Raw genomic sequence first — 17,843 nt, 5'->3', positions numbered from 1 at the left:
AGTAGGCAAGCAGCAGTTTACAAGGAGATATCACTATATTTTTTCTCAAACCTTGTTTTTTGTATAATCAAATTGAATGGTCACCCTAATTGCATCAACTATCAGTTAAACTCCAATGGAATTTGCATATGCGGTTAGACTTTGGCATCTATAATAACGCTGAATCCAGGATTCCTCAATATTCTAGCATCAAGGTGTTGCAGGTTTAAATCATCAATGCCCCCTTTAGTTATACTTAATAAAACTACGTAAACTACCGCATTATTGATAATGAGGCTCACTTTCGTAAATTAAAACACTAACCTCAAACCAAACTCCACAAGGAACACAAATCATGATATTCTGGACACCTTCATACTTCCTGAAAGTCAGCATAAGCTGTGAGGTAAAAAACTAAAACTCCATTCCAACATATAAGCCTTAGTTCAAGCTCAAAATCACAATTTCCCAAAAGAAAATTAAATACAAAGAACACATCTTGCCAAAAAAACTGCACCACGTTTAAACCTATGAATGCTACTACAGAAACAGATTTCCCTAAAGAATATGAGCTTAATTTGTACCCAAGAAATTGGTCCTGCTTCCTAGCATCACAAGTTCGATACAGTTGAGAGTAAGTTGCGATAGTAAAAACAAGTACTACATTATAACAAAATTACAAGCCTAACTAACATGGAAGTAACAGCAAGACAGTATTACTGCAGTCCTTCCTCAAAGCCCTTCAGACTATGAAACTAACTTCTGTCTGTTTCAAGACCAATTTTTTTCATGGAGGATGAAAAATAAAAAAAGTAACTTTTGATAAATCAATTTATGTTCCTTTATGATTAAGTAATTAAAAGTCTAGTATCGAGTAATCCAGCATACACTAGGTGTAACTATCATGGGCTCATAGCTCAGTGCTCACCACCACCTTATTATCCAAGATAGACATCTGAAGAGGAGAGGGATTTTAATATTTTATGCTTTTCATTCCCAAGAGTCCATCACCCATCACTAAGTTTGAAAAGCATTGTCTCTCACACTTACAGTAGTCATATAAGAGACAGTAGGTAATTTATACATTCTGTTGTTCTGTAGTTCCAAAAAGGATTTAAAGTTTGAATGTCTTGTCTTTTCGAGATTTTCAGCAGTATGCCAGTATCCATATCCTTGGTGGTGCACATACATAACCACATATTACTAACAAATTGACTAAAGTAAACAACTAAACAAGTTCAGACTAGAAGTTATAAACTGGTGCTGTTGTGCGCGTACTATTAAGAGCTGTATATGACCAAGTTACTGGACACAGTAACACAGACAACAAAACCTCTATCAACTCAACATAACAACTTCAACGTTGAAGCATGGCTGTTAAGTAGGTGACTAATCACTGACTAATTTTAAAGTCTGAAAATTGTCAGTCCAGTGGCCAAATCAGTTGTCGGCGAGTCGACTGATCTTGTGCTTAACCCCCCTTGAATTATGTTTATATTTATACTTTTTGTAGAATTAAAAGAATCTATACAAGTCATGATTGAAATCTTTTGCAAAAAATCAGCAGTAGCTAATAAAATGTATATATTGCTCATTATTATTAGGTAGCAAGACATTAACTATTAAGTGTTTATATAGCTTATATCATTAATAGTCACTAGTTTGTAACTTCAGTACCTACCCCGTGCGCAGGGGATTTGAGTCTGAGTAATTTTACCTAATTTATCAAATGTTCTTAAATTTTCAAAGTTTATGTCATCAACCCTACGAATATATTCATTATATCTCATATTTGACTTGTTAATAAGTTGCTCTATCTGATCCCATTGACAAGCTTTGACTTATCGACATAACAACTTTGTATTTAAGCATTTAGTCCTAAAAACCTACTGTCAAATGGGTAATTCAAAGTGCATTGTCTTAGTCTACTAGCAGTTCAAGTGGGTTCAAGAATCCTTGAAGTCGCATGTTGCCATTACTGAAAGCAAATCACCGAGCTACTTCTCTAACAATAAAACCAATGAAAATTGAGTTTGAGGGTGTAGCCTCATGGGAGGGAAACTCTCCTCCATGACAAAGGTCCTAGGCTTCAATTCCTCACATCTAATAATGCAAATTTAGTATTTTTGGTTGACACAAGTATTAAAATCTAGAGTCTTTCACACTACAGCTAATTACAAAGATTTGTTAGCAGAAATCACATAAAGTCATAGATTCATACACCATCAGTGATTTCAATAGATCCACAAGACATCTTTTGTGGAAGAAAATGCCTTAGAACTTAGAAGGAGCTATTAAGCAAAAAAAGAACTTAGAAGGGGCTCTTATTGCCTTGTACTGAATTTGTATACGGAAAATATGTCAGATACTCAAGTTTGAATTACGAAAGCATTCTCTAGTACTAAAAGCAAGACAGGTTGATTTGCTAATACAAACACCTAGACATAAATCAAACTCTTCGTAACACTGAAAACTACCTGGGCTGGGGATGAACCTGATATTCTGATAGACATGTTAAGGCGCGAGCATATCAAATTCCAAAATGAAGCATTTGGAGAACTGATAATTGTGAAGTGTAAAAACCATATAACAGTTTATATTCCAGAACAACTTTCACGATTGTATTGTTTTTATCTCATTATATAAAATGAAAACAACTATGAGTTCAGGCTTGAGTTAAGACACAAGTTTGAGAAAATAGAAAAGTATGGATGGCCAATGGGTCTATCTAAATAATTAAGCAATAACACTGCCAACATAAATCATGCAAGGAACTGCTCTAAAATCTAGCAAAGAGGTTCACTCTGTGATTAAAATACCACACTAGATTTTCTCATAGATCAATAACACTAAGCATCAAGATACAAGTCTCCAAGCAGCTACAATATGATTACGGTTACCTTAAAAAAACAAAAAACAGAAAAAAGACAAAATGACTACCAGTTCTATTCCACCACCGGTGCAGTCATATATATTTCAAGTTCAGTGAGTACTGAAGGAACATAGAATATGCACCAATTTATGGCTAAATCATCTTCTAAACCTCTAATTTGGGGTCAGAGAGAAATTGAGACTCAAAGTTATAATTTGAAAGATTAAACTGTAAAGTACAGCTCTACAAATCAAACCATGGTGCAAGAAAAACGCTCCTAATCTTCATACATGAATGGTAAATTTAAAAAATGGTTATATCTAAAAAGACTGGGAAAGGAAGGATTGTATTTTTTCAATTTTACTGCATCTATGTTTGGTTTCTATATCTTGTAAATTTGAGGTTAGTTTGTACAAATTGAAACTTTAAACATTATATTCATAATTGACCCCAAAAGGTCTAAAAGATCATCTTGTAGATTATGGTTGCAACTCACGTTCAAGATTTCATGGATGAACTTCGTAAAATCCTTAAAAGGAGCTTAAAATTCTGTAATTTGACCTTTGAACAGATAGATAATGAGTTCCAGAAGGAATGATGTGTAACATTTTCACACAATTATAGTCTTTTATATAAGCATCAACTGTTGATACTTTCATATATGCATGTTTGCATTAACAACTATAGGCAAAAAAAAGAGTACGATCAGATTATTGAGAAATAGAATTATGGGGGTTTTGAATATTTTAGCTCATTCAAAACTTACAAGATATAAATTAATATCTTCACTAATCATTGTCCTTAGTAACTGATAAATTACATTAAATCCCATCACATTTAGGCATTTTCACTCAGCAAGACATATTTATTATAATAAGTTTTTCAACCACGATTCAGTTCAGAGAAACAGTTCTAAAAAAATGTAATATGAAGCAAAAGACTTAACACTTAAACTTTATCACCATTAATTCTACACACGAAACGAAATTGATAGATGAAAACTGAATTACAATATCATGCTTAGGCTAATCATAGCAAAAACCTTAGAGTACTAACCCGCAAGAGAAATCTTTCCCTTAGCTTCTCAAATCGCTTTGTAGTGAGCTTAACAACTCTGTTAATCTCCTCCAAAACTCCCAACCTGCAACCGAATTAAACTATAAGCCATATATCAACCTCCAAATCTCTCAATACATGCGATGGCTCCAAACTTTCATTTGTTCACCAAAAAACTCCACCCTCCGGCCCAAACATAATCAGAAGAAAAATTAAAATTCTCCACACACCTCTTCTCCTCACTATAATGCATGATCACCAATCATATATCGCCCTTCGCCTAAATTCCATCAAGCAAGTTTCCCTGCCACACGCGAATCCTCTTCTCATCATATTCCATCTCCTTCCGATCCACAAGAAGCCTCAATTTCAACAATCATTAGACTCGGCACATTCCCACTCATAGTCCCCCTCTACTCCCCCACCTCAATTCATCTGCAGCTTAAACCTAATTATTAACCAATGCCACATATACCAAGAATTCACACATCTCAAATTCAAACAGGACCGAAATCCCGGAAACCCTAACTGCCCTATCTTCCTTTGGCCCCCTAAACCATATCCCCACTCAAAAACATCACACCAACATTCCACTTATCCACACCAATCAGAATCTTCCCCAACCCCTCCACAGCATTCACATAAAAATTAAAACTTATTTCTTTTTAGCTAGTGTTACAAAACCCATCAAAACCCATCAAAATTTTACACAGATCTCTCCTACTTCATTAATATCTTAAATCACTCCCTTAGTGTAATATAATCTAATTTACAAAACCCATTAAAACCCTCATTTTAAAACTACACCAAGAATCAAGAACACAAATATGCTAAATTAAATATGCAATTACACAACTCTTTTTATCCTTAAAAAGGTACCTTTAACAGTAATTTCTTGGCTCCATCAGTAAAAAAAAAAAGTTTCTTTAACAGTAATTTCGCCGGACCAAAATGGCTGGCAGCATTGCAGCCATTTTCTCCGAATTAATTGATTTGGGTCATTTTCTTTTCCATTTTTACCTATTTTAAAAATTATAAATTATTATATTATTAACAAAAAATCAAAAAATGAGTGAAAAAAGTCGGTGGAATTTCAATTTGGGTCACTGAAATTGGAAGAAAAGATGGGGTTTTTAAATACATACACGTTGACATTTATACACACAAGCTACTACTTGTGTACTATTTTATGTCAAGATTCACATGGGGGGTCTTTTATTTTAATTATTTTTTTAGATCTATTTCTTAAAAAATTAGAGTAGAATAATAAAGGCCTTACCTTTCTTGATTAGCTGGTATTAACCTTTGTTCAACATCTAAGCTTCTCAATCACATTCATTTATGTATATGTAATAGACCCTCATTGTGATTTGCTTGAAGTTGTTTAGCTGGAGCTGCAAAAAGGGCTGTCAATTTTGTTCTTGGTTAGTTCTTTTTTATTGTTTTTGATTGAATTGTTATGTTATGTTTGGTTAAGTAAAGTTTTTAACTTTGATCTGTATTGTTAGACTGTCAATGTGTGTGTGTGTTTGTGTGTCTGTGTGTTCAATTTTGCTACTTGTTTGCTCCAGTGAAATGCTGAACTGTATTGAAAAGTTTATGATTTTGTGGTTCGGATGGTGGATTTAGCTCAAATTGTTAAAAAGATGGGGGGTTTCGAATAAATGTGAGAACTTTCGGAATTTTAAGTTTATGATTTTGTGTAGAATTATAGATTCTGTTCAGCATTTTTGTATTCAAAGTAACAATGTAGATTAGTCTTTTCGGGTTTTGTTGTATTTTTATGATGGAGGTTTAGGGTAGGTTGTATACAGTACAGTAAAGGAATACATTGGATTAGTCCTAAGAGTTAAGGCTGATCAGTCCTTAAAATAACTAACTATGTCTTGAGAAAAGATAGTTAGAAACAAATGATTGAATGGCAAGAACTTGAACTTGAAGCTTCTGTACTGCGTAATTCGGATAATTTATAACTTATCTGGAGGGATATTGTTCTGTTAGCTTCAGTGTAATGTATTGTTCTTTTCAGAGTTTTACTCTGATTTGCGATATTTAGGCACCAGTACATTTGTCTAAATAGTTACATTACAGAGTGTGTTTTGGAGAAAGTAAGTTTAGTTGGAAACTTTAGATGAAGTGCACGTGTTAGTTGATAAACATTTTCCGGGGAAGGGTGAACGCAGGATCAAGTCATTAAAGGGTTGTTGGGGGCGAGCTAGCAGATTTTTTTTCAAGTTAATGGTCACCTCCAAGAATAATAGAGTAGGTCTGTACATCTGTACCTGTTTTAAGAAGTGTATTCTTTGGTGTTTTAAATTTTATAATATCTACTAGAAGTTCAATTTTTCTTAAATGTTTGAGAAATAGTTACTCAATTTGAATTCAACTAACTATTATCTTTCTTGACTTGTAAATTAAGGACTCCAAGACTTGCGAAGGTTGGGACTATCACAGTCAGTTCAGTGTCATATTAAGGGTCTTGAGGACTTAAGGAAACCATCATGTTTAGGCAATCACCTCGAAGGAACCAGAGAAACAAAGGTTTTAAAGTCAAACATGCTCTCCAGATTTGTCTATTTCTAGCTGTTTCGATCTGGTTGCTCTATCAACTGCAGCACTCACGAAATAAGAAGGTTGCAACTGGTGATAGCACAAAAATCTCTGAAAGACTAGGTTATGGAAACGATAATATCAAGTTCGGGAGGAAAGATCTCCAACCCCAATCCAAGGGATCAGCAATCGAAGTTGAGAGGCAAAAGGAGGATCAAGATGTAGAAAACAACAGTGACGAGCATGAAGTTGATGAAGAGAGAGCAGAGGAAGAAACTGAGACTGAAGTACAGAAAGTGGAGACTGATGAGAGCAAAGATACGGATGTAAAAGAAGAGGAGATGGAAGAAGACAGGGAACAGGAAAACAAAGAGGCTGAAGATGAAATTAAGGAAAGTGCGGATGAGAGTAATGCTAATGAAATGGGAAAAGTTGAGAGAAATGATGAGACTGGATCTAACAAAGAAATTGAAAGTGAAGACATTCAAGAAAAGAGCAAAGAAGATAGTGACCCCACAGAAAATGGAGATAGCAAAGAGAATGCAAGTGAAGTGACTCTAGAAAAGATAAATGAAGAAGGTGATGCTACAAATAATGAAGATAGCAAAGAGAGTGAAAGTGAGGAGAAGCATGAACAAAGCAGTGAAGAAAATAACACCATGGGAAATGAAGATAGCAAAGAGAATGGAAGCGGAGAGAGCCAAGAAAAGAACAATGGAGAAAATGTTATCATAAATAATGAAGATAGCAAAGAGAATGGAAATGAAGAGACCCAAGAAAAGAGCAATGGAGAAAATGATAATGAAAATAATGAAGGTAGCAAAGAGAATGGAAGTGAAGAGACCCAAGAAAAGAGCAATGGAGAAAATGATAACACAAATAATGAAGATAGCAAAGAGAATGGAAGTGAAGAAACCCAACAAAAGAGCAGTGGAGAAAATGAAAAGGTCCAAGAAAAGAGCAGTGAAGAAAGCGACACGACAGGAAATGGAGATAGCAAAGAGAAAGGAAGTGAAGAGACTGAACAAAAGAGCAGTGAACAAACTGACACTGCAGAAATTAGAGATGGAAAAGAGAAAGAAAGTGAGGAGACCCGTAATAAGAACAATGAAGAGAAATTTTTTGCAGGAACTGGGGAGACCGAGGAAAACAAAGAAAAGGAAGGTGAAAGTAAGGGGAGTGAAGAAGAGAAATTTAGAAATGAGAAGTTGATTGAGAGCGAATCAAGAAATGAGGAACATGGAGGGTCAAACAATGATGAGAACAATACTGAAGTCAAGGAGGAGAAAGAAACCACACCAGAGGACTCAGGAGCAGCAGAGAATCAGGTGTCGGATGGAAATGAGGGTGAGGCTGTAAGAGAGGAAAATCACGAGGGAGGGGAGAATATATCTGGTGAACAGAAGACTCCAAATACTTCTGATACTCAGGAAGAAAATAAGAATTCCACCTCAGGGGGGCAGATACAGAACAGCGAAGGGAAGGAGCTTGAGGAGAAAACAAAGGACAAAACGGAAGCAACCGGTGGAAATCAGAAGGATTCAGGCTTAAATGTAATCGAAAGTGCATTATTTGCCAAGAATGATTCTGTTATTTTGCTTTTTGGCGAAGGAAATAATAGTACCAGTCTGCTGGAGACGGTTGATGATTCCAATCATACAACAAAAGCAACACAGTCTGATGATATCAATGGCAAGTCTGAAGATTCTTCTGGAGGCAACTCGGAGTCAGATCCAGTTTCTGACGATAGCCAAAATGAGAACAAAACGGTTGAAAACATTATTCCTTCCGAGAATAGCACACAATCAACTTTAAAGAACAATGAGAATCCTGAAGAAACAACTAATGGTGAAAGTACAGGGTCGAACTCATCTCCTGTATTAACTGAGAATCAAAACCCTGTGAATGGAGTATCCACGGAGTCGATGAACAATAGTGAATCTGTTGTGGATGGACAGAGCACCAACTCTAGTACAACTAACACCGAAGAGAGCTCTGAAAATTCAACTGGGAATGAAAATAGTAATACAGAGCAAAACCAAAAATCTGATACTGAAAAACAACCTGAAGAACAGCAGGGACCATCAGAAGAGAATGCCAATGAAGTTTCAAATCCAAATGACAGATCCGATGCTGGCAATCAAGATGAAGTTAATTCGATCCCCCAAGATGAGAAACAGGCTCAGACAGATACGAACACTCTGACAGATGGTGGAACAGAAGTAAACAATGATAAAATTGCAGCTGAAAAGTAATATTTTGAAATCAGGTTTCTTTTGTTATTATAGTTAAATTCTTAACTTTTTCATTAAAAAAACATTCTATATAATCAATTGCCAAAGTGAATTGTCATGTTTGAACTTTTGTTACATATGCTGAGTAATATTATTTGTTGTAGAACAAGAAGTTTTTTAACCATGCACAATTGGATGACCGCACAATTTTTTCAATAACATGCATGAACATAGTATTAATCAATCATTACTAAATTTTTATACTTTTCTCTTGTGTAACAAGCAGTTGTAAGATTCACAATACACAAAATAAATTTGCGAGTACAGCTTGTCCGCTCTTCTGTTTAATATTTGCATAGACATAAATGAGCCACTACAAAAATCAGTTTGTATCCGGCCATTTGTTAAACTTCCAAAGAATGTAGATCCGAACTGGATTTTACTTTTGCACAGATATAAGAAGAGCCAGTGTACAAATTAGTAACTGGCTGTTTGTAATTAAAAGAAAACTGGCATAATAAGTTACAAGTCATTTTCTAGATTTTTTTTATACTTCCATACAATTATATTAGCAACATTCTTGATTATTTTCTTCTTGATAAATATTTTGTAACGTATAAGATATATCAAATATATGTTGAGTTTTATTAATGTATATGATTTGTATGTAATATATTAACAACGTACCTAACGTTTATAATATAACTCATTAGTTAAATTATATATTTTCTTATCTATGTTGTGTAATTTATATCTACTGAACAAGTACAAATGGTGTACGTTTAAATGAAAAGGATTTAAAGTTAATTCATAGAATTTTTCAGTATGTTCATAAAAAATAAACTAAAAAGTAACATGTATGTTTAATTCAGAGTCAAATTAATTTTTTGAGTTTTGATTAAATAAATCATGAGTAATAAAATATTTTATTAATAAAATTAATACTAATTTATAAATACCTTACTTAATTTAAAAGGATTAGTAGTGTACAATTAAAGTCATCAAGAACTGCAATCGTATATTCAACAAAATAGAATTTACACTACCGTTATTAAGTTGATTTTTGATGGAAAATGTTATTTTTTTTAGATTTAACATCTATGTTGATGTTATGTATTAATTCATTAACTAAAGTTGACACGACCCAATTTTAAATATATTGTACAAAGTTATTTTATAAGATGTCATATTAGTGTCAATGCCATAATTTTTCCATTCAAAATTGGCATAATTCACCTAGTTATCAACACATTGAAAAAAACTAAGATTTAATTATTATCATTTTCACAACATAAAATACTTTTGGTAGTGAGATAAAGCCTACGATAAAAAAAATACTTTTGGTATTATGAATACATTATTTACATTGAATCTTCTAAAATTAGTAAAGATAAAGCCATGTGTTTGTGTGTTTATATGTAAATTATTGTTTGTTATATTTTTGAGTAGATAATGCTATCCTCATTTATTTTTATGCTAGATATCTTAATCATGCATTTGTCTAATCATAGTCAATAAAATACTCGAATAATATACATTTATACTTATTCAAAAAATATAATTAATAATAAGTAAATTGCAATTATTTATATATAGTAAACTGATAATAAATTCATATGTAATTTTACTCAACAGAACATCGGTCATTGTTGCTAAAAATAATTCATATATCATAAAGACTGACTAATGATATTCACATGTTTTTTTTTCAAGAATTCGAAGAGAAATTTGTGCTAATATCATTATTGAAATTGTTTTCAAGTTTCTTTCGTATATGATTCTAATATTTTTTATAATAACTTGATACCATTGTATATTATTTTTCTAAAATTTAATATTTTTTAACTTGTTGTTTTTTTAAATATTAGTTGAACTCGTGGCAAAAAAGAAAAAAATATTAGTTGAATTGTTAATCCTTTTAAATTATCGACTAATTTGTTTTTCTTAGATAGCATGTTAAATCAAGTGGTACAATGCATTATAGTTTTAACTTTTTTCTAATAATTCAAAATATTAAAGTAATTCCAAATAGTTGTACGATGTTTTCCAACATTAAATATTGTTTTTGTTAAATTGTTATTGTTCTTCTTAATTTTTTTCGAAAGATTATATTTTATAATTTTTTAAGTTTCTTATAAGAATATATGTGAGTTAAGTTCTATTGAATCCTTATTTTTGTCGAGTACGGGAGTACACATATGTTCTGCAATTAAATAGTACATAAAATATTGTGAAACGCGTTATAATGTGGATCATATTTTACAAACATCACTATTTTAATGAAAGTCTTGCAAATCTAATACATTTGTCAAGTTAAACATTGCAGGAACATATAATTCCATAAAACATGATTAGTTTGTAGAACATACATCTTCACATTGTAGAACACATACATGTTCAACTTGTTTAACATAAATGATACAACACCTTGATACACGTTCATATCCTGGAGTTTATTATTTTAGTTTTTAAATTAATAAATTAAAAAATAAACCATTAGATTGGATTGTAATATTAAGTTAGGGTTTTGGACTCGAGACTCTAAAAAAAAGAGCCATGAATAAGATTACTTATAACAGCTATATCAAATTTAAAAATTTAAAATTAAAATCTCTTTTACAAATATCTGAATATAAATGTAATTTTAATTAAATAATGCAATAAATAATCTATATTTTTGATGAAGTAACATCATATGTGTTATCATTTTTCAAATAACATGTTAATGTAAAATCTAATTTTACTATTTAGTTGTGTAATTTAATTTTTTTAAAAGATAATGAAAAAAGTAGGACTTTAGTATCAACTTTTTATAAATTTACCATTGTTGAATAATTTCATAAACATGATTCTTTTTTATGTAAAATGTTAAAAAATAAATCGATTTAGTAAACATTGTAATTTTAACAGATCTTGTGACATATAATGTCAAATACCGAAAATATTTAAATATTGGGTGAAGTCCTAAAAATAATTCAAATTTACCAAACCTAGACAATACCGATGTATTTTCGACCGGCCGGGTCATGTAGTCAAATTTCAAGTATTTTTTGAAAATGAGTAAAATAATTTTTTATAAATATTATCAATTGGCTTAATTCGATAAAAACCTCAAAAATATAATTTTATTGAGATAAGACATTACAAAATTTTTCCTTATTAGTAAGATTTTCTCGTCCGGCTCATAATAAAATTTAAATCTAGATAGTAACGTTATATTTTCGACCGGTTCATGTAGGCATAAGGGGTGAAGTTCTGATTTCGAATTCAAAATAAACCAAAATATACTGATTATTTATGACCCTAACTTATCTAAATATGTGATATACATATATATTCTTTATATATAAGTGTAACTATTTTAAAAAAAAATTAAAAAATAATTATATGTACAATTTATTTATTTTATTAAAAAATATATACTAAATGTATATGGCATACTTTTTAAACTAAAAATTATTTAATAAATAAGGTAATGATCCGTTTATATATTATGCTTAACTTTATATCTTAAATTCAATTTTTTAAAAGTAACTATACAAATAATTATGTTTTAAAACAAAATCAGTGATTATGTTTAAAGTTAAATAGATTGTCATTATTTACGACATATGTGTATGAATTAAAATACAAATAATAATATGGTGTAGTGCTAAGAAGATGTGCAGCTGAATAAAAAGACTCAGGTACGGGATGTTTTCTTTTAGCTTTTAAAATCAATACGCTTTTTTCTCCTCAAATTGAGATCTGCACCAAAACATCGGTTTTCAATTTCAAGGGACAAAGTGTATATGATGAGGACGGATCAAGAAGTTGGTTTTACTCTGATCAACAAGCAGCAACTGTATCCACAATGACCATTAACTTTACTTTCATAGAACCAAGTGCATGGACAAAAAGGCTAAGAATGTGATGCAGCACTGAAGTATCATGTATGGGCTTAGAGAGTTAGAGTACCTATAGATGAGCAAGAAAACTCTTAATTCGCATAAACGATGCACGGTGAATATGTCAATGACGCACTATAACTAAAGTACGTGTAAAATGATGCAACTTGAATTTGTTAGCGGGCGCTATGACTAAAGTACGTGTATATTATTAGATCGCTTGTTAAAATCAACTGCATAATTTATCAACGGAGTTTATATTTGCACATCTTATGACCAAATTATCATCATTGAACATGAAAATAGACTCAAGTTAAATATAAATACATGATATGTTAGTCTTAATATCAACAAAGTGCACCTATAAACATTGCGTTCACATATCAGCTCCCTTTATCAAATATATATAATAAATAAGTGCTCACTCCCAGCTCTCAATTATATTGAACCCAATGTATAATTCACCATTTGGTTTGGCTCTCAATTAATTTTATCCAGTGTATAATGCAGTAATGCACCATTTGGAGGCAACAAATTGAAATTTGTGTCTTGTTGGGAGCTGATTGAACACATCCTGAACAATTGCTTATTTTGTTTGAAAGAGATATTTACTTAATTTACAGTTCACATATATTTGGATGGTAAGAACTTTATCCATGACAAATAATTCAATTCTATATTTAATTATCTTGATGAATGACAATTCGTGATAACTGCTGTTACAACAGGCACTTCATAGGCACAAAAATGAAACAACAATATTAAACTACCACGCTTTAATAACAAAGAAATTCATTTGAAGCTTTAAACCAAAATATGACTGCAAATTAAACAATTCAGCAGGGTCTGTCTTCTATCCCAGCACATTATTTTTAAGCAAAGTCAAATTGAAACCATGACAAGGATTGGTAACCCCCACAATGACAATAAAAGCAAGTTTGTACTAAAATCATATCATCTTTCAGGACACTTATGAAGGAACTGGAAGTATTTAACGAACAATCATCTACTGCAGCTGTGTATGGCAGCTCAAGGATCAGTGATGCTTAACCTCAAAGAGGCCATCAGGACCTGCATGCCACGAACATAATTGATCATGGTAATTAATGATAAATGAAACAGAAATTATGGCATAGTAGAGAAAAATATTTCGTCAAAAAACAATGAGAAAAATATAATTTTTTTATTATAAAACCAAATGTCAACTTTCACTCACATAGTTGAACAAAATAATAAAATTCAATAACTAAACAAGTAGTCAACAAAGGTCAGCATAACTAAATAAATTTAATTTCCACTACCGTTATATTAAATTTAACAACCAAACATATCCTCATAGACTGTAAGACCAGGCCGGGGTTGATTTATCGTACCTAGGTGTTTCTTTCCCCAAACCGAATATAATGTTCGGTAACTTCACAAATGGTAGTAAGATTGTTTACAAATGCAGATAGGAGTACTTATAAGAAACTGGACAAAGGAGGAATCTTCATTTTTGACAATGTGAAAAAAAAAATCATATATCAAAGATGGCTCCACTAATGGTCTAAGCAAAAAGCTAGTGTGAGAAAATGTGGACATAGTGTATTTTTATCGAGACTTGAGAGCTTCGTCTATAAATGAACAGCGTCTTGACGTTCATCGGATTGACGGAGCTCTTGGCATTGCTTTGTTTTTCTTTCCTTTCCTAGATGTCAAACATCAAGCGTGATGAAACTCTGGAACAAGTCTGAGCTACATGCATAGTCTCAGCCATAAAACAGAGTTGCTGTAGTAGATGAGTCTCTGCAAGCACTTGCAGCAGACTAAAATAGTCCACAAGATTTTATTGAGAAAAGCAGCGTCTAATCTGGACTTTCTGTTGAGGTTGACTCACTCAAAGACTCATACTAGCTAAACAGAAATAGAAAATAGAATAAATTTTTTTCTCCAGAAGATAATAGTAAAACAAAATAAAAATTATGTGTGATTAATTGCTTATAACTTAAACCAGATGCATCCCACCCTTCGGTCCTCTCCTCAAAATGTACTTAAGGTGCTAATACAGATCACAATGTTTAGAACAGTCCATCGAAATCAATAAATTTCTAGTATGGTTATACCTATATAATACACAGCTGTTTATGAATTTGTAAATTAGCTACCATGTTAATCAAAATTTTATACAGATGTCACGTTCAAGAAAATTTACACTTCACCCCCACATCCTCCCATTCTCATAGATGATATAACTAAAAATAAATACATAATTATATAGTCCAGGCACAACATTCATCAGATGTCACAAACAGACAGCTTATACACACATAACAAACAAACATGTCAAGAGAAAAACAGTCTATTCACAACACCAAGCATTTACAGGGTTGATTGTATTTAATAAAAAAAAGGATTCTCTCTAAACAGTTATAATATTTTCATGACATACCCCATGGAAACTCCTTGTTGCGGATGTGCAAATAAGGGTAAGCCTGCAAACACAATTTTCGGACATTTGCATTAGCACTTGCATAAATTTCAACTAGGAACAAGCTTTTAAAGTTCTCCAACAATTCAAAATTGCAATTTAGCATTCAAAATGTCAAATACTATCAAAACATTAATAAAACAAAATAAAAATCTTACAGGGGGATCTTCACTGTGGGGATGACCCTTTGAGAGATTAATAGCACCTAAAATAGTACAACCCACAATACCCGCATAGGTAATCTTCTCCCACTTTGCGGTCTCATCTACAATCCAAAAAATCCAACCAATAAAAATCGAAACTTTACCTCAAAACACAACTAAATAAACCCAAATCAAGAATCAACACTATATATACACACAAACAATTCTTAAATCCCACCTAATTTAACAAACAATCTAAAACCCTACAATTAAGTCCTCCCCAAATCATTTCTAACAAGAATCACTGAAAATAACCTAAATTAACATCCAATTTACACCCAAAAAATAAATCAACACATATCAAATAAACATTAACACAAAAAGGTAAAAGTCAAGAACCCAAATCAAGAACCAATAAAAAATCGAAACTTTACCTCAAAACACAACTAAACAAACCCAAATCAAGAATCAACAATACATTTACACACAAACAATTCTTAAATTCCAACAAATTTAATAGAACAGTCTAAAACCCTAGAATCAAGTACCCTACAAATCATTTCTAACAAGAATCACTGTAAATTAACCTAAATCAATATATATCAAATAAATATGAACACAAAAAAAGTAGAAATAAACAATAGATACAAATGTATAATAATAAACATACAAGCATCATCGTGGCCGGCAGATGAAGAAAAGGTTCTTTTTGAAGCCGCCGGAGAATTTTTAGGAGCGCGTCGCAGAGCTGCAAATACGCCAGATCTCACCATCGCCGACGCCATTTCTTGTTTGATTGCTTCTTTTTTTCTTGATTTTTGTTGTTTCAATTGGACTGGTTATTGCTGGGTAGAATTAAAAATGTATATAAAGTATGGGTTGACTTGGATTATTTATTGGGCCTCTAGCATAATTTGCTCTTGCCCAATGGGCTTTTTAATATCAACAATTGGAGACCTAATTATTGGCTCAATTTAAGCCCGCTATCTGGACTTATCATATTTTCAAGCCATTATTGGGTCTGGATTTTGGGCCTGGCTTTTAGAATACCACTTTTTCCAACTGATCCTATTCGCCTACCACTTATTCAAAAAGCTTCCGAATCCTTTTTTTAGTTAAAAATTGCTTCGTAAAATTCGAGACCCCCCTGTTAGTTGGAAAAAAGTGCTTTTCAACTTTTACAAAAAGCATATGATGATTTAATCATCAAATATCACCAAAATTATTATTACTTTCAATTTTTTATCTCAAAACATAAATATATCAAAAATATTAACAAACAATCATATACTTTTTATAATTTTTATAACAACATTTTCTTTAAAATCACTTTTTTCCAACTAACACCGCATTTTTTAACAAATTGTTAACGTCAATACAAAACAAAGCCTTAATCTCTTTGTTTAGTTTCGTTTTTATCATATCCTGAGTTTCTCATTTTAATCTTCACATGATTAATTTGCATTTTTTAGATTTAATTGAAAAAACTTCAATAGTTTATTTAGAAGAGCCTCACTTGTCCACTTGATAAATTATCAAAAAAATAAACTTTAATGGAATGTATAAGCTAATGATTTGAACCTTAATGGATAAAAATTGAGTACCTAAAGTTTAACAACCCAATTAATAAAATTTCTCAAGATAATACTTATTTAAATCCAAACTCCATTAAAATCCGATAAAACTTTACAACTTCTCAAAAATACAATAAAATTACAATTCTTGAATTAAAATACAACTAAATTACAACCATGCCAACAAACTCTCATAGAAATCTAAGAAAGGCCAAACTACTCAAAGTTCCATAACCCGCACAATAATACCTTTCGGAGGAATACAAAGAGAACAAATGACCAGCAGTGAGCGAAAGGCTCATATACGGATATAAAATAAAGCATAACTGAACAAAGATTAAAAGATGACGATGCTAAGAACACAACTAAATATATAAATGAAGGACAATAATAATAGTGAATGAGACAATATAAAAAAAATGAATAATCAACTGATCACAAAATAAAAGTAAATGCTTACCACCCAAAACTTATCATACTCTTACACATATCCTTATCAATTTTACATAATAATCACAAATAAAATAATCGAAAGAATAATGATAAAATAAAATCATACCCTTACACATACTCTTACACATATTCTCACACTTACAAGATAATACACAAAATAGCTTACATACGAACATGGGAGATAATCTTACACTGTACTTACAGGATGTCCTACATTTTCGGTAATCCAGAATTATGTAGTCATCAAAACTTACAGGGGCTTGCACAGCACAAAGTAAATACTACCTAATATCTTACGGGGGCTTGCACGACAATAAGCACGTGCTACCCAAAAGGCCAAATCATGCACATACTAGCCATAGCTACACGTGTCCCACAACTTCGGCGACACGCCCATACAATTTAAGTACACCGCATAGGAGGTGCCAAGCACGAGATTATCCACTTGCGACGGATGTCTTACAACTTCCCAAGTCATACAAATAACATAAATAACTCAAAATAAATACTCAAAGATTACACACTCAAATATCTTACATCTCCAAAATCATATATAAATTTATCAAATAACCTTAAAATACTATAACCCAACATCACGAAACAAAATAACATAACAAACCACTAATTA

The 17,843-nt window shown here is 31.8% G+C and overlaps 2 protein-coding genes across 3 annotated transcripts; one reads left to right on the top strand and one right to left on the bottom strand.

Annotated features, from left to right (window-relative positions):
* Positions 1–5,108: 5,108 nt before the first annotated feature.
* LOC141723414 (uncharacterized) lies at positions 5,109–8,813 on the top strand. Its single transcript, XM_074525207.1, has 2 exons — positions 5,109–5,331; positions 6,327–8,813. Exon 2 carries the CDS (start codon positions 6,409–6,411, stop codon positions 8,710–8,712), a length of 2,304 nt encoding a protein of 767 aa, XP_074381308.1. The 5' UTR covers positions 5,109–5,331; positions 6,327–6,408; the 3' UTR covers positions 8,713–8,813.
* Positions 8,814–13,326: 4,513 nt separating this feature from the next.
* On the bottom strand, positions 13,327–16,043 carry LOC141723412 (cytochrome c oxidase subunit 6a, mitochondrial). Of its 2 annotated transcripts, XM_074525204.1 has the most exons (4): positions 15,859–16,040; positions 15,204–15,310; positions 15,007–15,049; positions 13,327–13,649 (listed from the first exon to the last, which is right to left on the bottom strand). In XM_074525204.1, the coding sequence occupies exons 1-4, from the start codon at positions 15,971–15,973 to the stop codon at positions 13,615–13,617; spliced, it is 300 nt and encodes a 99-aa protein (XP_074381305.1). In that variant the 5' UTR covers positions 15,974–16,040; the 3' UTR covers positions 13,327–13,614. The 2 variants fall into 2 exon arrangements, with proteins under 2 accessions (XP_074381305.1, XP_074381306.1); XM_074525205.1 differs by lacking the exon at positions 15,007–15,049 and having other exon boundaries at positions 15,859–16,043.
* Between the last annotated feature and the right edge of the window lie 1,800 nt (positions 16,044–17,843).

This window comes from Apium graveolens, chromosome 5 (assembly GCF_009905375.1).
Source record: "Apium graveolens cultivar Ventura chromosome 5, ASM990537v1, whole genome shotgun sequence".
In the NCBI taxonomy this organism is placed as follows: Eukaryota; Viridiplantae; Streptophyta; class Magnoliopsida; order Apiales; family Apiaceae; genus Apium; species Apium graveolens.
This window is presented reverse-complemented; position numbering and strand designations above follow the sequence as displayed.